We start from the raw sequence: 22,943 nt of genomic DNA, 5'->3' as shown, positions 1-22,943 counted from the left end.
CACCTCAGCTGATTGCTCTAACATTCTTAAGTTTGGGATGATGTTCAGGTCGATGCCTTGTGCTGTTTTGACACAGTTGGCTCGCTGGGTATTCCACTATTTGGTATCGCGAAGCCACTGTCTTATCTTCATCGAAGCAAGTACAAGAACAAGGTCATAGACCATGTTCCAAATAGTGATTATTGACATAATCTGGTATAACGGTGTTGACAAGAGCTAATGCTTTGGACAGATGTGAAGTATGCTTTTCACGCTCTGGCTTTGCACGAAACAAGAAGTCCTTATAGTCCAACTTACATGTGTGGACACAACGTCCATCAGGTTTTCTTTCTAGGCGATCACGGTAACATGGGTAAGCTTGGACAGCAAGAAGGCCTTGTGCACGCTCCTCTCGCGTGGATGGTGCAACAACTCTCTTCCCATCTGGGTATCACTTTCGATGAGGATAAACTCAAAAAGCGCTTCCCAAGCTGTACTTCTGAAGGGCAAACTGAAATGATGTCTCGACAAGGAACTCATGACACTACGCATGAGGTCATGATGAAACATGCCTGGTGCTGTCCTAGTGGTTCTATTCCCGGAGCTGGGGTCGGCAGACTAGTCATCATGGGTAGAAAGGACCGGAACCCAGGAATGGTTCTCAACTACTGTGACGCCGAGTGCACCGACTCCAGTACAAGCGAATCAACTCAGCATGAGGCTGCTTCAGCCCATGCTCAAGTACACATCGGCGCTCGTGGACGACAAGAATGTGGCTTCAGCGATGCAGTGCCAGGGTATCTTGGTGTTCAGCCTATGGATCCAAATCAAGTGTTTTACTGGAAGAGAAGAGCGACAGGTGAGCAGGAAGTGGTTGCTGCAGATATAATTCGGGAGGCAAAGGTTGGGCTTTTGGAGGCGAGGCTCTTGGGCCTTCCTGCGGCGGCAGCTAGTCACTCGGAATGCTGTGGTCTGAACCGCACACAAGATGGGGATATCGATACTGAGGTTTCATCTGAGAATGAAGAAACTTTGGACTCGAGGGTGCGGCAAAGTACTAGGGTCAGGATCAAGAAGTGGTTTAACAGGAGGCTTGGTGCAAGTATTTGAATCTCCAGGTTATATAGACTATGGCGTACGGGGAGAACTCTATTCCAACTCATCTACCAGACACATTATCTGGAAACTATTAGACACTCAAGGCAGCACAGACACACCAGCATCCAATGTCTCTGAATCATATCCCGATGCTCAAGATTTCCCCTTCTTCTTTGAGGTGAAATATTTCTTGAGAGATTGTAACTACAAGAACTGTGGGCAGTCTTTCGAAACTGGCACGGAACGCATTAATCATGAGGTGGAAGCTCATAATCGTTGCATTACGTGTGAGATGTATTTCAAGGCCAGGTCTGCTCTTGAGGTAAGTAACCTTTGTATCCATAACTATCACAGTGTTGACTTGGCCCTTTTAGAAACATCAGCCCAAATCCAAAGTCGTCGATACCGTCGTTGGGGACTTTGACCACTGGCTTGAATTCGCCGTCGGAGCACGAGCACACGAAGACAAGCAGAAAGACAAAGCAGCTCGCAATCCCAATCCCAGCAAAAATATCGACTGCATCACCTGTGAACGAAAGTTCAAAAAAGCATCCACAATGATGAAGCACGTCGAAAACGGCAAATGTATCCCCGAGTTAACTGCGATGGATATCTTTGTCCTCGGACAGCGATTAGCTGAGCGAGGAGCTCCTTGTGTCAGATTAGGAGGCTTCTTTTTTCCGATTTGTAACAGATCTTGTATGGTGTTGAGTGAGCTTATTCAACATGCTGAGGGAGATGAGTGTAGTTTGAATGTTTTGAGCGGGCCGTTGCAGGAACTGATTTCGTTGCTGAAGATGGATTTCACGAGTATGGCTATGGGTCATGCCTTTTAAATTGGGGAGTTTATCTGGGAGTAGGGGTAGGGGTTGGGTACTGGGTCTAGGATAGTATGAGACTATCTTATGATATATACGATGCTTAGTCGGTTTGAAACGATATTTCCCTGATAGCACGAACCCGTGCATACATGTGTAATCGTGCATATACTGCAACTACTAGGGTTAAGAAGTGATTAGCTGCTCAACGTCAACTCCTATTAATGTAGGTGAGCCTGGGGGGCCGGTTTATTATATATAGTATTCCGACAGGCCTTTCCTGTCAACATTCTTCCGAACTAATCAATGAGGCTTTCCAACCGTAACTCAACTAGTTGCCCAACCCCCGCCTGAAAAGATGATTTTCAACAATTCATACCGTCGAGGATGCTACTTTCGAAACGAGCGGCTTTCAGGAAACTCAAGCGCAGGCTCGATCATTACTTAGAATGTACTAATAAGCGTTGATGGAAGAAAAATGACATAGGAAGGTCACAAACTCCTACGACTGGGAGGAATAGGCCGCGGCCGGGAGACAATTCCATGCTAACGCTCTTGAACATGTCTTGGCCAGGTCATCTGGATCTTAGAGTCCCTGGTGTATGCTTGATGGATAAAAATCTCAGGTTCCATTGGTTAATGACAGCAATTACAATGCATGGATACTTGCGGCACGGCAACTCATGAAGAACAGATGTTTTGTGCAATTTTTGAGAATGAGTCTTGAAACGTCTTCGAGGGCATTGAAGCGCGAATGGTAAGTGCAGTTACAATACGTCAAAACCTTGGGGCGTCGGGTGACGAGAATGCATGATGGGTGCTGACGAGTCCAACATGTGGTCAAATGAACCAATAACTGTGGGGTAGCAGTCTGGGGAAGCTCACCTTTTGGGACGCTTATCCGAAGATGACAAAGGTTCGAGAATTAATTGCCAAAGTCGGGCAGGCAGACCCATATAGTTTTCGCATCTTGGCTGGCTAAAAGTGACTCGTGTGGCGTAGAGATGGAAATGGAATTGGTGTCGCCGTACAGAGCACATCTGTGGGCTACATAACGTCGCCCGGTGTCGTCACAAGGCAGACTTCACGTTGGACCGACCTTACATGCGTTGTGCGTCAGAATGTAACAGCCGTTGCCTGCTGCTGCATAACCGGAAGGCTTATCAAGCGACAGACCAGTCAATCTGAAGCATGTTCTGGAAGACAGCGACGACCTGCCCGCGATGACAGGTGGACTTCCCTTGGTGGTGGACCCTTTTGGCCAAGTCTGTCCACCCATCTGGGGCTATCCATTTAGATCCCTGTCGCCCAGAGTGCTAACTGGAATATCGTCAGTAGCTGAATGAAGAACAGACGTATCGCAAAGATGTCATTCTTGATGAAGCGTCCTCCGGTCACCTTCGCTAAAGCATAAGCATCAGAGCCGACGGCAGGGAGGATCACAAGCCAAAATCAAGATAGTCGGCTCGAGATCTCATCTCAGGGGATGTCTCACTCCAGGTCTCAGATAACAGAGCCTAATCATCGTCAATGGAATCTTTGGGGACCATTCCGAACATTTCGGGCCAATCCCGGGTCCCAAGTGCCGCCTGGTGTGCCGGATGTCTACGGGCGCTGATCTCGTGGTATCACGGTGATGATGGCATGAAAGAAAACAGAGGGACAATTCCACGGTCCATTTTCCAGGCGGAATAAGAGCGTCAGAGGCTCAACGCCCAACGACCGGCAGGGTATCATCAGAATCGAATCATGTTGACATGCGCCGTGACCGGGTGGTGGAGGGCATTTTGAGTGGAGGTCCGTCTTTGGCTGACAGCTTTCCAATCGCGAGAATCGACAACGGCCCGAACGCCGCAATTCATTTGAATGTAATCCTTCATTCCAACTTGTGACACAGTGCTCATTGCTTGAGGCTTTATTAATGTTCTGGCCAGTCTCGTTTATGTTTCGTGTGAAAGCTGAAGCGACTGCAAGATATCCATACGCAATTGAAACATGCTGCACCGCCATGTTTCTTGTCACAGGTATTGCGATCCGTTGCAAGAGATATGCGTGATATCTTTCTGCAACTGTCCACGTCCGTTGGTAGCTCAAGCTCCATGCATGCTATTTAACGTTCAGCCGACGTCAAGTTGCCGACAACCATGTCATATCGGGTACACTCGCAGGTACGACTGCAACCCATGAGCCGTACCTTTGTAACCCAAACAACCTGCCCCTCAAACATTGCTCTTGCGAATCGCAGATGTCAAGTCTCAAGACTTGGAGGTGTGATTCAGGTGACTTTGGCTGGCGGTAATCCACAGCTCGAACCCATGGAATGAATCGGCGTCTAAGAGCACCCCGCTAAAATCCCCAGCACAGGTCAAGTCAAGACCGCAATCCCGGAAAAAGGGGTACGCTCAAATAAAGGTAATTTGCGTATCCACAATATCAAGATGATGGCTTGCTCGTTTGAAGATGTAAAAGACAATACCTCCGATTGATGTTGACTTTGAAGAAAGGGGAAGGAGAACGTGCCAAGATGTGGAAACACGCGTTTTGATTGCAGAGGATATTGTAAGTGGGCTTTGGCAAGCTGTTGCGGTGCAACACCCATTGTTGATATTGCGTTAATGCGATTCATGTTTGGATATATCTGTACTGGTTATTGCCGATCCAAAACTTATCTGCCTTCTTTGCCAGTATAACCCACTGTTATACGTGGAGCGCCAAGTTTACAGAATGAGGTGCATCCCTAAGCGACCCGTCTTGGTTCATCTCCCATGCAAGTTTGCGCTGTTGTACCTGAACCGTGCTTCACGAGAGAGGTTTGTCATGTCTGTGTGCTTTTGATACACGCATGGAGCAGGCAAAGACCCTGGGCATCCCAGAAGATCGCGAAGCACTGAAGCGCTGGAAGCCCGCGGATGGCGCGATGAGCTTCGGCCGAGGTTTAGTGAAAGGCCGGGATAAACCTGCCCGGGGAAGGGTGCTGGATCAGTGTCGTTATCTCGGGGTCCAGTGATTTTCCGCTAGGGCCATAGTGCAATGCGATTGAATTGTTGCAGATTCCGGTAGACGCACATTAATGAATGAGGCATTGGCTGAGGTCGATACTCTGTTTGAAGTTGATGATAACCTCATGTTTCGAGAATCAGTAAATTCGCACAGTGTTTCCCTTTCTTCAGCTGCACTGGCAACCCACCCGTCGTGGACATCATCTGCTGGCATCGTGGAGCGTGGAGTTGCGTTGCTGGCAAAAGGGCCAAGAAACGAGAAATGGCACCCCCCACACGTCGTCATTTCACACTCCGTTATTAGCCCCGTTATCGAATCAAAAGAGGATTGGGCCCGGCGCCTGGGCGTTCAACGGACAACGGGCGACCAGCGCCAGGACCAACTCTACGCCAGGGCATGTTGAAGGCCAGTACTGCGCTGTATTGAAGTTCCTTTGTTACCAGTCAAAGAACGCAATGGTAGGGGAATCACCAAAATAGAAAGTGAGAGAAGAGATGTCAGCTTTGCTTTGGATCGGAATAATCGATCCGATCACAGAATGCATGTCTCATTTATACCCCGACATCGCAAAAAATCTCATGGATCGAGTATTCTTTCGTCCTGGCAGGTACTGCAACGTGATTGCCTGTACCTAGGTTCTGCCAATCGAGGTACAAGCAGTTCATGTACTCCGCCTTTAGCCTGGCCAGGCTGTCATACAATGAACCACCATGATTTGCATGCCGTAAAACAGCCGATACTTTGATTCAAGTACTCGATTTACCCGCAGGCCTCAACTGCACTGGCACCTGCCAACTACGCGCCCCCAAAAGTCACTCTCTGGCCTGTGCCCACTGGGAAATGCCCTGTCCTTCCTGTCCAGTGAGTTTCCACTGTCCACTCCCCACGACACGACGCTACTTCCTGATTTGATTGATTGATGGGCAAAGAGAAGCCAGGCTAGGCTTACTCCTTCTCCTTTCCCGCTCACTCGGCCCTGGTTTTTTTCTCCCCCCATTCAATTCTAACCCAACCTATCCCGTCACGCCCTGTCCAAGTCGACGAGTTGTTCATCATCTTAACCACCACCACCTTTTTCCCTTTCCTTTCTCCCTCTTACCTTTACGGTACCTCTTCCTATTTCTTCCTCCGCCTCGATTTTCCCGTCTGCCTTGCAGCGGCTTTGGTCTCGACAGCGTTCTTCTGGTCCGTCGTGTTAAACTCGTCTCTCGTCTCGTCACCGACTTCTTGCGATTTTTTAATTCTTCGCACTTTTTCTCCGTCCCTCCGAGACCCTCGCGTGGTTTATTCCCGAGAATACGGCCCGTGGCGAGTAAACGTAAACCTTGCCTTGCGCTCACTTTCCAACGAAGCGGAAAAGGTCACCGACAAAGCTTAATCATATTCTTATCTCTCTTGGGTGAGTCGAGACCTCGACGCACAGGATTATGGTCGATTTGTCAACGTGTTGCGACGAGGGGCCCCGGAGCGTTAGGTGGTGCCTTTTGATGGATCCATGTCTTAGCTGGCCGATGGTGCGCATCTTGACGTCGGCCACAGCGGCAAATTTCCTCATCACCTTTCGTATTGCCCTTGTTTCTGGCACCGTCCTCGCATTGCGCTGCACATCGCCGTCGCATTCTGTCGTCAACATTCCGCAACAGCACCAAACTGACCAGACATTCTATCAATAGACCCTTATTGTCCAAGATTTGAAAGAGCCCGAGCCGAATCGTCTACGTCCCGGTTTTTCCCATTCAACCCCGAGAACATTGCAACATGTCCTACTACGACAACCCTCAGGCCCAGTGGTCGTCTTCTACTCCCAGCACCCAGCAGAATAACTGGGAGCACCAGGGTTCGACTACTCCGGTCCGCGCAGGTACGCCAGATTCACGATCGACCGATAAAGAATTGTAATTAACGCATTGATTCGTACAGGCGCCAGCGGCCCTCAGCCCCAGGATGACTACGCCTTCTCGTATCAATTCGATGGTATGTGATGGAGCACGCTCAGAGATCTTGTCGAGTTCGATTGTCCTTCAAGCCTGTGCTGATGGCACGACTTGGCTGGCATATTCGAAATCCGAACAAGACTCGACTCTACGAATCAATCAAACTGACCCAATCTCAGAGGTCGATCGAGCATACGAGAACTTGCAAAAGTCTGGCAAGGGCTATGGAATGGGTGGTCGCCGTGAGTTTTCTATCCTGCGCTGCTAAGCCTGCCAAAGGTTCCGACATGAACGGATGAACTGGTCTGGTTGAGTGTACCAACAAACATACTGACAAGATCATGCAGACTCCCGTGGTTCTCATCACACCCCCGGCCCCCGCCCGCACTCGGTAAACAACTTTGATGACGCCCGTGGTCAGGGACCCAATCTGCAAAACTTCTACGCAAACCAGCGTCATCAACCTTCACGAGGCTCCAACGAGGCAGAGCAGGTCATGCAGGCTAAGAGACGGATGGCAGCTCAGCGGGAGCGAGAGCTTCGAAACCTGCACACAGAGCAGCAATATCAGCGAAGTAGGCCTCCCTCTACTGTGTAGCACATTCAACTATGACAAAGAAACAAGATGGCATATAGAGAAAAATAATGTGGTCATGGGCGACCGAAAATGTCGTTGGCCCAGACGCCGCTCGTGTTTCTTCCCTCCCAATTTTGAGCAGCATCTATGTAATATCGTCGAGTTTGTTGAGCATGGGCTAACAGCTTTTCTACGTAGCCGTCCTTTCCGAGGTGCCTCTGCCGCCCAACAAGCACATGTCTGAGGAGGAGACGCGAGAGTTGATTGCCCGTCAACGAAGTGCCCTTTATGGTGAGGGTCCTTTTGCAGACAAGGCAGGATACGTGGATGAGACTGGTAATGTCCGCACAGGTGCCCCTGTCCCTAGCGGACCCTCAAGCATCCGTGGGCACTCCCCTCTTGCCTATGACAGCGTAGGCCGTGCTCCCCCTACTGGCGAGGCTGGCACTCCCGCCTCTGGTGGTGATGCACACGGTCCTCCCACCGAGCCCAACTCGCGACCTCACAGCACAGTCAGCCCACAGGCTGCTGGACCCACAAACAAGGTCTTTGACAACGCTGTGGGTAACCAGAGCCGTACAAGTACATCCAGCCCAACCGGCGGCTCTCCCTCTCGGGATCTGACTCCTGGTTCCAAGGCCAACCAGGCTGGTGCCTCTGTAGCTCCCATTGGAACTCGTCCTTCTGGTACACCCACAACTTCAGCTTCATCGAAGCGATCCACCACTCCTCTTGCCTCCCCAGGTGGCTGGGGACGTGGCAACGGTGTCTGGGGTCAGTCGTCCGGTCTCGGTGCTCCTGCTAGTGTCTGGGGTTAGAAAGGTCCGCTCACTGAGGATTAGGGGTAGCAACAAGGCGCAGGATTTGAAGTTGCATTTGGGACGGCGCAGAGGTAAACGTGCATTGCGGTCGGTATCTTTGGCGAGTACGGTCTTTGGCAACTCACATCTCGAGTTGAAGACGGTACAAACATTGCAGGGCACTCGGATCTGGCGAGAGCCGGGTGATACAATCAAGGTCACAGGTGTTGGAAGGGACGGCATCGACTAGGGAGTTGACATTGTTTTTCAGTTTTAGTTTTTTTTTTTTTTTCAGCAGGAGGTTACGAATTGGTGAACTGGGAGTTGCATTCGAACATTACTGGGGCGTCGCTATATCGTCTCGTTTATACTTTGAGGGCAGGAAAAGCGGTGTCGGGTATGAAGAAACGGACAGGATGGATACAGTCTCAGTCTCGGGATTGAGACGATTCGGAGTCTCTGGCCTTGACGACATTGTCGGTCTGACTCACCGTGGGAGCGGCAACTATATACCCAACAGGGCGGTTCTTACGGCGTTCACTCTGTTTACGACGACCGATCAGCCTGCGAAATCGACTACGGCATGTGTTAGCATCAACTGCGTGGCGCGTTCGGAGTTCCTTTCACGATGGAGGCATTTGAGTTGTCGGTGCGCATACCATGGCAATGGATTGGAAGGGAACCTTGAAGGGTTTGTTTATGCTCACAAATCGGCGAGCGAAAAGGAATGTGTTTATATACGGCGAAAACACCATAAAAAGACTAAAAAAAAAAGACGAAGACAAAAATGGCATCTCAAGGGGTTCAAGGTGGATCAAGGTCAGGGTCAGTTATCTTTCATGTCTCTCATTTGTACTGGTTTGGGGAAAGGTTTCGGTTTGGGACAGGTTATAGGGAAACGGTTCTATAAGGGTTGTTTTCGCAAGGGAAAGGAGAAATTGTTTTCTGATTTCGAGATGATGCTTAGGCTGGGGTAGGCCGGGTTGATAGTAATTGCGAGAAAGATCGGGGATAAAGGTAATACAAGTTTATTACGGAGTTGATCTGTTGGACGAGGAAATGTACCTTGTGAGACATGCATGCTGTGCGAGGTGGCGGTCGAGGACGAGATCTGAACAGATCAGAGGATGCCCAGTCACCTGAAGTACTAACACCTGACAGTAACAGTACTTTCTCGAGGCGATAAAAATAAACCATCAGATCAACTAGGGAACCTTATCTCGCGTTAATTAATTAACGGTAGCAGATTGTGCAGATGATGACGAGAATTGCATGTGCGCGTCATGGGAATATCCGGAGCCCCCACCCGAAGACCGTGTCCGGACGGTCTTCTCCCCGCCAGGACCCTCAATCGGGGTCCCGAGTGCAGGCACCGGTGAGCATCTCATATGCATCTTGCAGTCAAGCTGCAGCTGGTGAGGGGAATGAATGACGGGTACACTACGTGACGCGATTCTTTTGTTTATCTTTTTCGTGTAGGTACATATAGCTCATTGCTCCCGCTCCTTTTTTACTCGGTTCACACTGCATATTGACCTGGTGTGTTGTTGTTGCACAATACCGACAAAATGCCCTCCTTTGACGAAAAGAAAGCTTACGTTGAGCAAGAAGAAACGTTCTTCGACGATGGGCGTGAGATTGAGCTTCTGCACTACATCTATGGTCGGTCAGACATTGATGAGCTGCGAGGCTCGCCGGAGCGTGTCCTTCAAGCCATTGATGAGTTTGGACGTACGAAGAAGTATCTCATGAACGTGGGTGAGGACAAGGGCAAGATTGTAACAGATCTGATCGCTGAAGTGAAGCCCAGAGTCATGGTACGCCAATTGGTCTCTTTACCCTTTGTGAGGAACTTACTGACTGGTACTGGTGTAGGTTGAACTTGGAGGCTACGTTGGCTACTCAACCCTCCTCTTCGCCAACGCCGTCCGCGAATCCGGGGGCACACACTACTTCTCCCTCGAGCGCAACCCCGAATTTGCCGCCGTCATAACATCCCTTCTCGACCTCTCCGGCCTGCGCGACATCGCCCGCGTGATCGTCGGCCCCAGTGATGCAGGCCTAGCCCGCCTCCACGCCAACGGGACAATCTCCAAAATCGACCTCATGTTCCTCGACCACTACAAGCCCGCGTACACGAGCGATCTTAAACTCTGTGAGCGTTTGGGGCTCGTAGGACCGGGTAGTGTTCTGGCGGCTGATAACGTCATCAAGCCGGGGAATCCACCGTATTTGGCGTATGTGAGGAGTAGTGTTGCGGAGAAGCGTGCGGCGAAGGGGGGGAATGAGAAGGAGGGGTTTGCGGATAGAACTGCGAAACAGTATGCGAAGAGAGAGGGTGAGGAGAAGATTAATGAGGAGGAGGGGGATCCGAATCTGGTGTATGAGAGTAAGTTGGTTCATAGCTTTGAGCCAACCGGTGTTCCTGTGAGTACCCCCATGCAACCACTGTCATTACTCTCGCTAACAATTGAAGGACGCTGTCGAGATTACAAGATGCACTGGTCGCGAAGATTAGAACTCTTTACCTACCGATCAATAGAATTGACTCCAGCATCTCGCGAACTCTAAAGTGACTGACTGCCCCTCAACACCAAAAGAATCATCACGGGCTCCCCGCCCTCACAAGCGCCCTCGTCCCCACGCCACCTCATCCAATTAAGAGCCACGCCCGGTTAGCTCAATCGGTAGAGCGTGAGACTCTTACGAGTACGCGATCTCAAGGTTGCGGGTTCGACCCCCGCATCGGGCTGTTCCTATATTTCGATTGCGAGCGTTTGCGAGGCTTTCTTTTTTTGGTGTTTTGGTGTTTCGTAGTGGTGTTGTGGTAGGTCATAGGCTTGGCCGATGAGGATACCATCCGGGCTACAGTCTTTTGGTGACTCAAGTTTCGTGCTGCTGTGATAAGGTTGAGAGTTAAAAAGAGGCTTCAGCCCCAACACAAAGGTAAAGGACACAAATTAACACGTATATATATTCATTGCCCTCACTGTTGCCTAATATCTTGCTTTTGCCTGAAAAGCTAGATGTCCTGGTGACTGGCTCCAAAGATGTATAAATGAGTGCCGCATTTTTTCATTCTTGGGATATGGCTTCACTGCCAAAGCTCAAGGATACTTCTCTCGTCGTTATTTGTCCTTTTTCCTTCGCTGCCACATATCTTTCTTGCCTTGAGAGATAGCTGACGACATCATCTCTACCCATCTAGCCGAACAAATCGAAAAGTCGGGAAAATGGCTCTCGCTGGGCTATATGTCATGCCAGTTGATTTTCCAGACTGGTACCACGAGTTTGTTCAACCTCGGGAAGACGAGGAACCGCAGGTCCTGCCTAGATGCTGCCTATGTTGCTTCAAGTTTGAGCCATGTGACTCTATTGTCGTTTGTATGTACCCTTGTCAAATCATCTGTCCCAACCCCCTACTAACTCGCGACAGTCAACCCCAGAAATCCTCACTTGCTCGATACCTGGGCAGGTGAGTACATTGAGCCAGAGCGCATTGAGCCAACTGGCTGGGACTTTGCAAAAGGTCGCCGTCCCCTTGAGAAAGGTTACCACTCAGAATGCGTGCACATGGTTGCAAAAAGTCTCCCTTTTGCTGACTCCATTCATTGCGCCATCAGGGACCGTACCAGTTACGGAGTCGGCTACACTGAACTTCTTCCATCCGTTGAAGCAGCCCGCGTACGTCGATTGAAGAAGAGGTTTGCCCAAGAGCTCATGGCTATCGTCGGATATCGTCTTCCCTTCGAGATCTGTGAGAATATTGGCCGTTACTGCTTGAGCGAATATGCGATGAAGCTCATCAACGACGTTTGGTCAAACAAAGACTTTGCGGGACCTCGGCATGCCACCCTCCAGGTGACCAAGTCGCGTTCCATCTGGGCACAGCACGTTGAGTTTGAGGGTCTCCAGTACATCAAGTCTCTCTCCACCACTCGTAAAAGCGAGAGTGACACGAAGCTCTTCGAGGCTACCTCCGGCATCCGTGTCAGTGTCTACTTCGCCGAAGACTGTTTGGGTATCCGTGAAGTTGTCATCACTCAAGATGACAACACTACTTCACTAAATCGAGATAAAGGCTTGAGATGGGTTGTTAACCGTCGAAAGGCTCTTCCGTTCAGCTTCAAATACAAAACCGATGTAAGTTACTTTTCCATCCTCGACAATACCGGTGATCTTCACTTACTTACTGGTTTTGCGCTTTTAGGGTCTGAAGCTGCGTGACTTGGCCATAACTGAGAGAAAGAATGAAATGGCCGACTACCGACAGAGGCGCTGGGCTGTTCTGCCTGATGGCTTGGACATTTCCCAGCTCGCTCCTCCTCTACCAGGACGCAACAATGAGCCGATCCGTGCAGTTGACTGGAATCTACCTGGATGCCGTGGTTATTCCGTTCTCATAGATGAGCAATCTATCTGTGACATCATCTCGAACAACATGGGAGGGCCATCTTCACAGTTGGTGGATGTGAGCAACGAACATGAAGGTGATTGGTTCTACGTACCCGTTGATCGAGACGAGCGAATCGCGGAGCTTTGGCTTCGAATTGAAGGTCGCGGCAATACATGGCATCCAATCTATAAATCCCTTGTTGCAAGTTACGATGATACCCTCGATGCTAGGTATAAACACACTAATACTATTCTAGATGCGTACGAATAAAGGCCGGAACTTTGTTCTCGGTCTTCAAACTGGAGAGCCCAGCAAGTTCACCTATCAGCCGATCACTACGTTGTCGCCGACCGATCCATCTCGAATGCTATGTTGCAAGTCCAACAGAGCAACGTTCTGGCTGGGCTTTGAACAAGCAACGACTTGGGACCAGCACACCATCGACATTTCACTTCCGAACCCTTCCAAGTCCACTGCCTACCCAGGCAAAGGTTTCTTTGCGTCAACTGCGGAGCTTCGGGATGTCAGGACGGTTGCTGTATGCCGAAATTGGAGATACTCTAAGGATGTGGGAATTGTCGGCATGCTCCTTACATACGCCGATGGCCATCAACGATCTCTCGGGCAAATCCGTCTCGATTACATGGAGGCGCCTCTCATGGTTGCGTCAGGAAAGATTTGGCTTGGTTGTGACAAGTCGAAAAATGTCCCTCTCCCTGACGGCTTCTGGCCGCCGACAAACAAGATCAAGTGGCTTGAGGTGGATGAGCCTTTGCGTGACAAGAACCGAGAGTACTTTGAACTACCACTTACAGGCTCCCTTGAATGGCAAAGCTACAGGTGCTGGGACTATACCTGTCACTCAGTGTGTCATCATGAGAGCAGCGAACTAAAAGATGAGATGGACCAGGTGCTAGCCCGTGAGGCTGAGTCTGGAGGACGTGCTCCGGGAGTGGTCAAAACGTTCTCTGTCGTTGTTTGAAACCCAACAGGTCTCCCTTGATATTTCTTGATCAAATATTTTCCCTTGACGTACTACGTAGCTGAATTGGGATGGGCTGGATGGGTGGTAGTGAAGGGATGTTTTGTAGACTTTTGTAAGGAGCATATCCACCTCAACTAGGTAGACAAAGCAATCTGCCTTCATTCCCTTGGGGCCCGTGAATATCAAGTTGTTTCATTAAGCTCTAGTCCAAGATAAATAGCGGATGCAAAAAAAGGAGATGTTCGCCTCCGACTGTTCCCACATGTTGATTGTAAGCGTTTTCGTTGCTTTCATTTTTTGTGTTTTGGTGCTTTGACGTAACTCCTCCAACGGCTTATTTACATTAAGAATGATAAGCACTGACATTATTTGAAGTCTTAGTAAATTATCTTTTTATTATTTCGTGAACTCAAGACTCTTCTTGTCTGATCTTTCGTAGAACTTGGTGCTATCGTGGTGATGCTGGTCCAAGTCTGAAGTAAGGTACTCCACTCCATCTTGGTAGGCAGGCATTTGCCGTGTCTTCCACCTAACCTATTAACAAGAACAATGTTTCTGCAAGTTTTCCTTCTTCTTTTTGTTCGGTATTTGTCAATTGGCTGTTGTCACCTCTCGCGTAGGAGTCTTCCGGTGGTATTCTTGGCATCTGCCAGGCACTGCCAACAATAGGTCCAGCAGTATCAACAATGAGAGTGAAGAGAGAAGTCACATTTACTGCCCACGTTTTCTATTAATATACCAGCTATAAATCTTCCTAGGGTCTACTTTTCATTTTCTTCTCCTCACAAAACTCACCCTCCTTCATCAATGGACAAAGTGTTGGCCCACGAGGCAGCATCTGGTGCAACTGCTTCTAAGATGGTCAAGACGTTCGGTGTTCGCGCAGCTGACATATGGAACGTCTACGAAGAAGCAGAAGACGGTGGGTAGTTAAGTGGGATTATTTTCTCCGATGGGATCGCCATATGATCCTTCTGGGAATCCGTTTCAGACTTGGGAGATAGTACTTGGAGTTGTTCTAGTCTAGGACATCTCGGCCTTGGCGAGGGAGAACAATCTGAATCTCAAACAAATTGCCCAAAGTAGGTAGGATTACATTATCACCGCGACTTACAGATGCGTTATTGCAAAGGCATTTGGATATGCATGTTCAGCGTACTTGCTTTGTGGTCTACTCCCCGAGGGCCGCGCAGTGACTGCATCTTCCTTGTTCCAAGGAAGTGTGAATCACGGTCAAACCCTCAAATACCTGCTTCCACCTACAAACACTCTTGTCGTTTTTCTTCTTTTCCTTCAACACCATATTGCGGATTTATTCTTTCATCTTCTCGACATTCCTCAATCATGTCCACCTCCGACGACAATGAAGTGGAATCGGTCGTGCCAAGCGCCCCGAGCGAAGATGAGAGTGATTCTGACCACGACTCTGTCGGTCTTGATCCTGATCTTGATTCCAACTTTGGCTCTGATATCGGTGCTAACTACGAACCGGATCTTGATCCTCAGGCTTTGGAAGCCACGATGGTTTACCCCAGTTGCGGCCTGTGCAGATTCGAATTTGAAGCTGGTGAAGAATTTGTTGTTTGTATGTATATGCCCTAATGAACTTTGTAGTGTAAGCCATCACTGACTCTTTGCAGATAATCCGGTCAGTCAACTCTATCCTCGCATCTGGTACGGCGAGTACGAACCTGCATATGAGGAACGCGTTGTAGTAGAGAAAGGGTTCCACCCATGTTGCGTTAAACTAGTCAAGCCCAAGACTTTGGTCGAGAACTGGCCGTTCAATCTGTCAGAAGTCACCCCCGGTCGACAACATTACCTCCTACCTCCTATGTCTTAGACTAAGCGCCGCACACGGTGGATCAAGGAATCGATTGCTGCGGACCTGAGACGAGCTATCAACGGTGGTCTTCCAGAAGAGATATGCTAATACATTGCAAGTTTCTGTATGCGTGAACGCGCACGTCTCATTCTACGAGAACTTTGGCTGGACCCAAACCGTCCCAATTTTTGGATTAAAAGTCTATTCATTGGGAGAAACAACTCTATTTGAGCCCAGAATATGGAAGTCGAAGGGCTGCGCTACGCCAGGTCTCTATCGACCCGCCGCCTCACCCAACAAGACACCTTGGTCTTCAAGGCCAGATACAGGAAGAGGGACGCTCGCAACAGACCTGAGGCTTACTGAAACACCTATTACTCTGAGGATCATGGGGGAATCCGGGAAGTGATCATCACAGAGGATAATGAGCTGCCCTCTCTGAACATGGAACCGGGTCTCTCTTGGAGCATTTCTCGTCATCAAGACACTCCACTGCAATTCGTATTACGATATGATGTAAGTTCACCTATCCTTTCATACGATATGCGCTCACAGATCGGAATAGGACATCAAGCTACGCTTTCTGACAGTCGCCCAAACTCTTGAGCATGACATGAGGTACGAACAAAGATCTTGGGGAGTTCTTCCAGAACGATCTGATTCACTTCCACAAAATGGTGATGGTCGTCGGAGATGCGTTGGACAAGTACGTCTCGATTGCCTCGACCTTCCCTTGCCAGTCTACTCAAACAACTTCTGGCTTGGCTTGGTGGACATGGACGACATAGAACCTGAGGAATTTTACCCATGGCATATGAGAGTCACCAGCCTTTATCTGTCTGAGCCCGTGCCTAACGATAATACGAGGTACATCAAAATCCCATTCAGTAGAAGACTTGAGTGGGCAGTTTTCGGCTTCGCTAGTGCTGTCCGACACGTTGAGGGAGGGGAGCCGTGCGATGAAATTGGTCAAGTCATGGCCGGTAGGAAGAACGTCTTGGACTACGCAAGCCCAGATATCAAAACATTCGCTGTGCCGATTCGTGGGAGGGAGAACCGATCTTGAGTGCGTTTGGAAACTAGGGGAGGCGACAAAGCTTGTGATCTCTGTCCTAAGTGATAAAAAAGACTTAGGCAAGTTTAGTACTGATTTATTAGAGTTAGACTAGTTCTTCTTGATGCATTGCCTTAATCTTTCAAGTTTTCTTGGTCTCTAGGGGGGATGGAGGCAGAGTTTTACCGAGTGTAGACACATCCTAGGGATGTAATGTCACCGTGGTTGCGATTTTCTTTGACTAGACAGGGTCAGAAGCGAACCATCTCATTCGCGAGAAAGGTAGCATACAAACGACAACAGTGTCATCAATACGGAAGTCAAACCTGCAGAGACCACACGATGGTGAAAAGCCTCTATTAGCCTTGTAATAAACTATCTCCAAATCGTCACTATCAACATCGGAGTCGATAACATCATGATCTTCAGATTAAAGATCCATTGTGAAGGCGTCTGTCTTGGTAAACTGACCACCAGACGTCAGCAAATTGTCAGATGCGTAGGTTGGTTTGGGCGGTGTTTGAGGTGCCGTTGAGAGCGCGGCCCAAGGAAGTTTCTTGATGTAAGGGAATGGAAATGCAATAGAAGAAATAAGAGTTCGAAGTTCAAGGTCTGCAATGGATGTGGGCCCTTCTTCGTGTGGTGAATGATGGGTTTGCTGTTGGATGCCACTTTGTTGACGCTGGTGTGCACTGTCGTCCAACTGTCAGAAGACTACAGCAGCAAGACCAGACAGTGACAAATAGTGATGGTAAGTAATGGATGTCTATGAGGAGATTTTTTTGAAGGAATTGATTATATTTGTGTTGTCGGATGTCAAGGTAGTGAGGAGTAGTGTATCATGATTCTGAGTTAGACTTGTAAAAAGTATCTCTTGCCGTCATACTCCAATGATTGGATTTTCCATGCACAAGCATACATCTAATTTTCACTAATGCTACATTTCTACTGCATTATAAGGCTCTGATGGGCATTTGGAGCTCTTAAGCAAGCACTAGGTAACTTAGGTACTTAGGTATCCGAGTGCCAGCAGTACCAAACGCGTGCCCGTGAGCAACACGGTTATCGGTCTGGCTCGCCGACCTCGATCAATGAATGGCTTTCGCTCCACTATTTTTTATTATTCCTCTTCCTTGGGGTTCTTTCTTTCTTCTTGGTTACTTCGTCCTTTCTCCTTGCCTTCTCTTCTCTTTTCTTTCGACTCATGCCTCACCTCGTCTGACTTCGTCCCGATGGAACTCGCGTTCGAGGACCGACACTTGGACCCTTCCAAAAGGGACTTTTTAGACTTGGACTTGTACGAAATTATCTGCAGCCTTTGCGGGTTTGAGATCATTGAAGCAGATGAAGATGAACTCGTCGAATGTAAGGTCGCAAATCTGCCGACTTACGGCATAACACTGACAGTTACAGGGGAGAAAGCCGCAGAACCCGGAATAGTCAAATGCCATGGCAGAAGAGCCCACCCCATTGTATTACATCACGAATGCGTTGATTACGCTGAGTCCTTGGCTTCGGGTAGTCTGCGAGATCTCGCTGGAGCTGCCGTCACCATCCGCGGGAGCTTTAACGAGCCTGGAGAAATGTGCGACCCTCGCCGCCGCTGGTTGGAGAACACCGTCACACAGAACCTCTTCCAGGCTCTTCGTGGACGTCTACCCAGAGAAATATGCAGAAATATTGCCGTTTACTGTGTTCGCGAACAGTCAATTCAGTTCATCCATGAACGATGGTCGAGGCAGGGTCGACCTCGACGAGGGTTCATATCAGTTCCTGTCCACGGCCACACGACTCTATGGGCCAAGTACACCCATTTTGAAGGTATTCAATACATCCATTCGTTCTCTTACGACTCGCAGGGTGGTGATGAAGAAATTTTCATCAAGGGGAACACGGAGGAACCTTTGAACGTCTTCATCCGTCATAACCATCTAGGAGCCAACAAGGTTGTTATAACTAAAGGACAGGAAAGGCCTGAGGATGAGGAAGTCAATGAGCAGTGGTGGACCTGTCATGCTCAACAAACCCGCCCATTTCACTTCAAGGCAAGATTTGATGTAAGTGTTGCCAGCTTTATAAGTTGGAAGCAGACGTTGCTGACAAGCCTGGGTCTAGGGCATCAAGATCCGGAACCTCGTTGTTGTCAAAACCCCAGGGACTTTTCTCAACTTCGCGTTAGCCAGTCCTTGCGAGATACGATGGGCTATGCCTCCGTCGCCTGTGAAGTTTTCGCCCAAGATCCCGCTCCCTTATGGCATGTGTTGGACTGATGTACAAAGTCTTGACTGGAATAAGCCAGGGACATTCGGCTATTCTTTCCTTCTTCTTGGCGAATCTGTCTTGCAATGCAATTTCCACGGGGATGGACCGCCAGTGCCTTACCACAAATACACGACAGGTGAACCCAACCATGTCATGTGTCTGCATTTTCCCATGAACCCTAACGAAAGAGTCTCCGAACTCTGGGTCCGCCAATATCCTGAAAGAAAGGCCACTCTCGTCGTAGGTTACCAACTCTCTTGTAGATGTATGCAGAGATGTCACTGCTAAACGGTGGGTGATACAGATTGTCACAGATCACGGCCGTAGCCTCGTCCTTGGAACCCAGCAAGATGGTCCGGGTGCGACATACCATGTCATCACCAAACTACCACAAGATAAACCTTCCTCCATGTTCCACTCGCACGCCAACAACCTCTCCTGGTTCCATTTCGATTCTGTGTTTACCTGGGAAAAGCCGCAAACCCGACACATCCAACCTGCTTGGAAGACTGCGCCCGACATGACCATTGACACCCACTACTCATCAGCAAAGCTAGACGGAGTCAGAGAGATTACCCCGTGTATAAAAAGAGCGCTTTTCACTTGGGGAGAGGATGAAATTATACAGGGTCTTCTCTTCACCTACGATGATGGTACTCGAACTTGTATTGGTGAGGTTCTGTATGACGACCTTGGGACGCCGCAGAAAGTAACTTCTGATACTTTGTGGATGCGATATGTCGAATACAAGGAGGCTGGTCTTTTCGATGAGAACATCCACTGTTGCGATTGTGGAATAGAGTGGTTTGGCTTCTCTCGACCGCTGCTACAGTCCTTCTCCTCGCACAGAGAAATGGATAATCTCACTGATGAACAGGACTCTGACGAAGAACAAACTTCTCACGAAGGCGATAGCTCTGCAGAAAATGACAGTGAGGACGAGGCAGAGAGCGACGACGAGTATGACAGGTTTCCAAAGTATATCTCACTGCCCATGAGAGGAAGGCTCGACTGGGTCAAGGACTCTGACGGCAGTACATGTCTATTGTTGCATCACATGTGCAGTAGACCGGATAACGAGATGCTTCATGTACTGGCCGAAGACGCCAAGTCCGAACGCGAGGACCCAGTCGTTAAATCCTGTACCATTCTGACTGGAGAAATTAGTAAGTTCAAGACGGGTTCATATTGACAACAAAAACTCATGGTATGCTAACTTGAGCCACCAACCAGCTCCAAGAAATCTCCGAGACACGGAACAGGTTACCGAAGAGTTTGACAACTATAACATCTACGGGCTTTGAGGCCAAAATCACAATTTTAAGAAATTGACATTGTCTTTCGAGTTCTCTGGATGTTGGGCACAATATCGCAGGCCCTGGGTAGCTAGAGACGGGGAATAATCACGACTATGTACAATATGGACATGCTTAGCGTTTAGGAAGAATACTAATGGCAATCCCTTCGTACAATGACAAGTTCATGCCACACCTCATAAGAGTTCTAGTATGCTCACATGAATATGATCATAATAGTGCTGAGTATTGCTGAATTCATTGAAGTATCTTCCCATGCCTAGTCACGGAAACCACCTCGTGTTTATACTGATGGGTTGTTTTCTTGTAACATTGTGTAGACAGGGGACAGATTACCAGATCATCAAATCAGGGCCGCGTACGGTAGGTAGATAATGAACTCAAACAAATCAAATGCCTTCTACTAGTCTTTTGAATCGAAACGATCCTCTCCAACTCTGTTCTCTTCATTCCAGCTGATGAAGCCTTACCATTCGCGTTACCCTAAACCAGTCGCCCCCATTCCAAACCCTTACTAGCGTCATATCACGACCCCCCTGTTTGGAGTTTCAACTCAACACCACGTCTCATCTTTTTCACAACACAAAGAACAAACATAACAACTTGCTATCACTAATCTCATCAAATAATCCATTCCCGTGATATGCTCAACCCATAATTGTCTCACCCCATCGGCCCGGCCCGCAATCTATCTCAAGTCTCATCCAACCTCACTCATCTCATTCCTCACGATGCTCTCATCATTCACTACCAAGCTCGCCCTCAAAAAAGCAGGTATACCAAGCGATGTCTTCGACTTTTCAGAAAAGAAGCGCGAACCAAACAAACTGCGCAAAAACCCACCAGCAGATCTCGATAATGAAACTGATTCAGGCTGGACGTCTTGGATGTCAATCCGTTCTCTTCCGCTTACTGTTCAGCCGTGGTTGACGCCTCCGCCTGCTGCTGTTGCTAAGGGTAGACTCCCGGGGATAGGAGATAAAGCGCCAGTTGATAAGACGGGGAAGTTGAGGGTTGGTGGGGGGAAAAGAGTTTTGCTTGTGTTTTTACGGTGTGTTGGTTGTGCTTGTAAGTTGTCGTTCCCATGTCTTGAGGTAGGGCTTTGCTGATTGAGTGCAGTTGCTCAAAAGACATTCATTAATCTCCGTACAATGGCGAACCGGTATGGAGATGCATTAACATGCATAGCCGTATCCCACGCCTCTGAGCAAGCAACCCAAAAATGGGTATCCCTCCTCGGCGGCGCATGGAGCGTTCGCGTTATAGTTGATGAGGAGAGAGCTATTTATGCAGCATGGGGTTTAGGAACAAGTAGTATGTGGTATGTGCTCAATCCAACGACTCAAGTGCAGGGATGGAAGGAGTCGGGATGGTTGGGAGAGAAGGTAGCTGGAGCGATACAGAGGAAGGAGATGAATGAGAAGAAACCAATGAATACCAATAGTATGGACGATGAGGAAGACGATGGGCCTTTGACGACGATGGGGAATAAGTGGCAGGAAGCTGGTGCTTTTGCTATTGATGGGACTGGAACGGTGATTTGGGGTGGGAAAGCAGCGAGGGCAGATGATGTTATGGAGTTGGAAGATGGAGCGAGGATCTTGTTAGCCTGATATGAAGGAACATAGATATCTTGAAAGAAATGTTAAACGAATTTGCTTTAAGCGCCAATGTGTCTTATCAACGGGCACGCACAACAAGCTGCCCTGATACCTCCTCCTTCTCCCATTCTCTCCCAGCCCAACTCTCCAGCAACATATCAATACCCATATGTTAATGTACATTGGCTTGATCGCTGACATTAATGAAGCATTTGCTATACAGAAAGTTCCAGTCCAGCCGACCCCTCCAAAGTATCCTCAACCAGGTCAATCCTTCCTGGGAAGGGTTTCCACCATGGAAGGTTTGGCCAGTGGACGGAATCACTCTCATCGACTCAACGACTGCGCCGCTGGGGTGAAACAATCTGGCCCCTAGCCACATCTCTCCAGCCGGATCAACCTCGATGGGTGAAAGGAGATGATCAAGACGGACTTGTCCTACCGACTCCCTCGAGCCATCGGAGTAGGCAAAGATGAGACCGACAATCCCCGTAGATCCTGGGATCCAACTTCTGCAGGGGACGACTTCAGTCACAGCTCCAAGTCTAACCGATATATTGAAGACCTGCTGGGCACTCATCCTTGAAGACCATGTAGATGGGTCGTGGAAAGATGGGGGGGCTTCATTCTTATCGTGGCGTTTGTCCTCACAATCGAATGCAAGGCAGTCGACGCCGTCTCCCTGAGAACTGAGCCAGAGACGAGAAGGTTGTGTGGTCAATAAGGCCACACGTTCGAAGATGGCATCTGGTTGGGCCATATTGGCGTTTGCTCCTAGAAAGAAAACACGTCCCTTGTTCGTTCTCAGCTATATTGCATCAGCACCGATTCACCTGTTGCCATCTGTCCGACCTTTGTAACGTACCAGAAGGATATCGCGCCAGAATTTTGGCCTTCTCCTAAGGCGCCAGACTTCGACGATCCGCTCGTGCTTCTCGACTGGAAAATATAGCCACACTGCGTGTAGTCGGTCTCCTCGACCTTCACGATAGAATGAAAAGTCCTCGCTCTCACGATGACTATGCAAGTAAAAAAGGTCTTCGTCAAGCAAGCATGCTGAATAGCCAGTGATCTCAGGGCTTTCACACTCCAAAACCTTGAAATAATGTCGACCACCGGCCCTGTCATCAAGGTTCAAGTACCAGATGGCTTCTGGATTTGGTGGTAGCAACGACCACCTTGCCAGCGGAGCCAGAACGTCTTCTGGAGATTTCACCACATGCAAGTCGCGCATTTTAAAACCCTGCGGTTTGGTCTTTTGTCAATTCTCTGACTTTCGCTCAAGCCACGGGCCGACT

The 22,943-nt window shown here is 49.0% G+C and overlaps 12 protein-coding genes and 1 non-coding gene across 17 annotated transcripts; 11 read left to right on the top strand and 2 right to left on the bottom strand.

Moving 5' to 3' along the window:
• Nucleotides 1–22: 22 nt before the first annotated feature.
• On the top strand, nucleotides 23–1,235 carry FOXG_01221 (uncharacterized protein). The gene is made up of 2 exons (XM_018378023.1): nucleotides 23–175; nucleotides 233–1,235. Exon 2 carries the CDS (start codon nucleotides 298–300, stop codon nucleotides 1,087–1,089), a length of 792 nt encoding a protein of 263 aa, XP_018233848.1. The 5' UTR covers nucleotides 23–175; nucleotides 233–297; the 3' UTR covers nucleotides 1,090–1,235.
• A 134-nt stretch (nucleotides 1,236–1,369) lies between these two features.
• Nucleotides 1,370–1,860, top strand: FOXG_01220 (uncharacterized protein; the record flags this gene model as incomplete). The annotated part of the gene is made up of 3 exons (XM_018378022.1): nucleotides 1,370–1,399; nucleotides 1,452–1,738; nucleotides 1,854–1,860. 3 exons carry the CDS (start codon nucleotides 1,370–1,372, stop codon nucleotides 1,858–1,860), a joined length of 324 nt encoding a protein of 107 aa, XP_018233847.1.
• A 3,932-nt stretch (nucleotides 1,861–5,792) lies between these two features.
• FOXG_18041 (uncharacterized protein) lies at nucleotides 5,793–9,474 on the top strand. Of its 4 annotated transcripts, XM_018398083.1 has the most exons (6): nucleotides 5,793–6,294; nucleotides 6,569–6,756; nucleotides 6,816–6,869; nucleotides 7,009–7,071; nucleotides 7,177–7,404; nucleotides 7,605–9,474. In XM_018398083.1, exons 2-6 carry the CDS (start codon nucleotides 6,654–6,656, stop codon nucleotides 8,222–8,224), a joined length of 1,068 nt encoding a protein of 355 aa, XP_018233846.1. In that variant the 5' UTR covers nucleotides 5,793–6,294; nucleotides 6,569–6,653; the 3' UTR covers nucleotides 8,225–9,474. The 4 variants fall into 4 exon arrangements, with proteins under 4 accessions (XP_018233846.1, XP_018233845.1, XP_018233843.1 ...); XM_018398082.1 differs by having other exon boundaries at nucleotides 5,793–6,756; XM_018398081.1 differs by having other exon boundaries at nucleotides 5,888–6,294; nucleotides 6,816–7,071.
• Nucleotides 9,475–9,534: 60 nt separating this feature from the next.
• Nucleotides 9,535–10,777, top strand: FOXG_01217 (catechol O-methyltransferase; the record flags this gene model as incomplete). 2 transcript variants are annotated; one of them, XM_018378021.1, is made up of 3 exons in its annotated part: nucleotides 9,535–10,023; nucleotides 10,082–10,633; nucleotides 10,683–10,777. In XM_018378021.1, the coding sequence occupies exons 1-3, from the start codon at nucleotides 9,775–9,777 to the stop codon at nucleotides 10,722–10,724; spliced, it is 843 nt and encodes a 280-aa protein (XP_018233842.1). In that variant the 5' UTR covers nucleotides 9,535–9,774. The 2 variants fall into 2 exon arrangements, with proteins under 2 accessions (XP_018233842.1, XP_018233841.1); XM_018378020.1 differs by having other exon boundaries at nucleotides 9,560–10,023; nucleotides 10,082–10,777.
• A 98-nt stretch (nucleotides 10,778–10,875) lies between these two features.
• FOXG_18040 lies at nucleotides 10,876–10,958 on the top strand. Its single transcript has one exon. It is a non-coding gene; the product is annotated as a tRNA-Lys (tRNA).
• A 371-nt stretch (nucleotides 10,959–11,329) lies between these two features.
• On the top strand, nucleotides 11,330–13,763 carry FOXG_18039 (uncharacterized protein). Its single transcript, XM_018398079.1, has 4 exons — nucleotides 11,330–11,590; nucleotides 11,643–12,349; nucleotides 12,417–12,803; nucleotides 12,859–13,763. Exons 1-4 carry the CDS (start codon nucleotides 11,440–11,442, stop codon nucleotides 13,582–13,584), a joined length of 1,971 nt encoding a protein of 656 aa, XP_018233840.1. The 5' UTR covers nucleotides 11,330–11,439; the 3' UTR covers nucleotides 13,585–13,763.
• A 220-nt stretch (nucleotides 13,764–13,983) lies between these two features.
• On the bottom strand, nucleotides 13,984–14,480 carry FOXG_18038 (uncharacterized protein; the record flags this gene model as incomplete). The annotated part of the gene is made up of 2 exons (XM_018398078.1): nucleotides 13,984–14,116; nucleotides 14,383–14,480. The coding sequence occupies 2 exons, from the start codon at nucleotides 14,478–14,480 to the stop codon at nucleotides 13,984–13,986; spliced, it is 231 nt and encodes a 76-aa protein (XP_018233839.1).
• Nucleotides 14,481–14,931: 451 nt separating this feature from the next.
• FOXG_01214 (uncharacterized protein) lies at nucleotides 14,932–15,430 on the top strand (the record flags this gene model as incomplete). The annotated part of the gene is made up of 2 exons (XM_018378019.1): nucleotides 14,932–15,172; nucleotides 15,228–15,430. The coding sequence occupies 2 exons, from the start codon at nucleotides 14,932–14,934 to the stop codon at nucleotides 15,428–15,430; spliced, it is 444 nt and encodes a 147-aa protein (XP_018233838.1).
• A 222-nt stretch (nucleotides 15,431–15,652) lies between these two features.
• Nucleotides 15,653–15,778, top strand: FOXG_18037 (uncharacterized protein; the record flags this gene model as incomplete). Its single annotated transcript, XM_018398077.1, has 1 exon — nucleotides 15,653–15,778. The coding sequence occupies one exon, from the start codon at nucleotides 15,653–15,655 to the stop codon at nucleotides 15,776–15,778; it is 126 nt and encodes a 41-aa protein (XP_018233837.1).
• A 78-nt stretch (nucleotides 15,779–15,856) lies between these two features.
• On the top strand, nucleotides 15,857–16,478 carry FOXG_18036 (uncharacterized protein; the record flags this gene model as incomplete). Its single annotated transcript, XM_018398076.1, has 2 exons — nucleotides 15,857–15,928; nucleotides 15,978–16,478. The coding sequence occupies 2 exons, from the start codon at nucleotides 15,857–15,859 to the stop codon at nucleotides 16,476–16,478; spliced, it is 573 nt and encodes a 190-aa protein (XP_018233836.1).
• A 1,220-nt stretch (nucleotides 16,479–17,698) lies between these two features.
• On the top strand, nucleotides 17,699–20,032 carry FOXG_01213 (uncharacterized protein; the record flags this gene model as incomplete). The annotated part of the gene is made up of 5 exons (XM_018378018.1): nucleotides 17,699–17,831; nucleotides 17,880–18,523; nucleotides 18,582–18,968; nucleotides 19,033–19,894; nucleotides 19,962–20,032. 5 exons carry the CDS (start codon nucleotides 17,699–17,701, stop codon nucleotides 20,030–20,032), a joined length of 2,097 nt encoding a protein of 698 aa, XP_018233835.1.
• A 547-nt stretch (nucleotides 20,033–20,579) lies between these two features.
• FOXG_18035 (uncharacterized protein) lies at nucleotides 20,580–22,454 on the top strand. The gene is made up of 2 exons (XM_018398075.1): nucleotides 20,580–21,112; nucleotides 21,164–22,454. The coding sequence occupies exons 1-2, from the start codon at nucleotides 20,776–20,778 to the stop codon at nucleotides 21,655–21,657; spliced, it is 831 nt and encodes a 276-aa protein (XP_018233834.1). The 5' UTR covers nucleotides 20,580–20,775; the 3' UTR covers nucleotides 21,658–22,454.
• Nucleotides 21,818–22,879, bottom strand: FOXG_01212 (uncharacterized protein; the record flags this gene model as incomplete). The annotated part of the gene is made up of 2 exons (XM_018378017.1): nucleotides 21,818–22,453; nucleotides 22,511–22,879. The coding sequence occupies 2 exons, from the start codon at nucleotides 22,877–22,879 to the stop codon at nucleotides 21,818–21,820; spliced, it is 1,005 nt and encodes a 334-aa protein (XP_018233833.1).
• Between the last annotated feature and the right edge of the window lie 64 nt (nucleotides 22,880–22,943).

The sequence above is a fragment of the Fusarium oxysporum genome, chromosome 1 (genome assembly GCF_000149955.1).
Source record: "Fusarium oxysporum f. sp. lycopersici 4287 chromosome 1, whole genome shotgun sequence".
NCBI classification, from domain to species: domain Eukaryota; kingdom Fungi; phylum Ascomycota; class Sordariomycetes; order Hypocreales; family Nectriaceae; genus Fusarium; species Fusarium oxysporum.
This window is presented reverse-complemented; position numbering and strand designations above follow the sequence as displayed.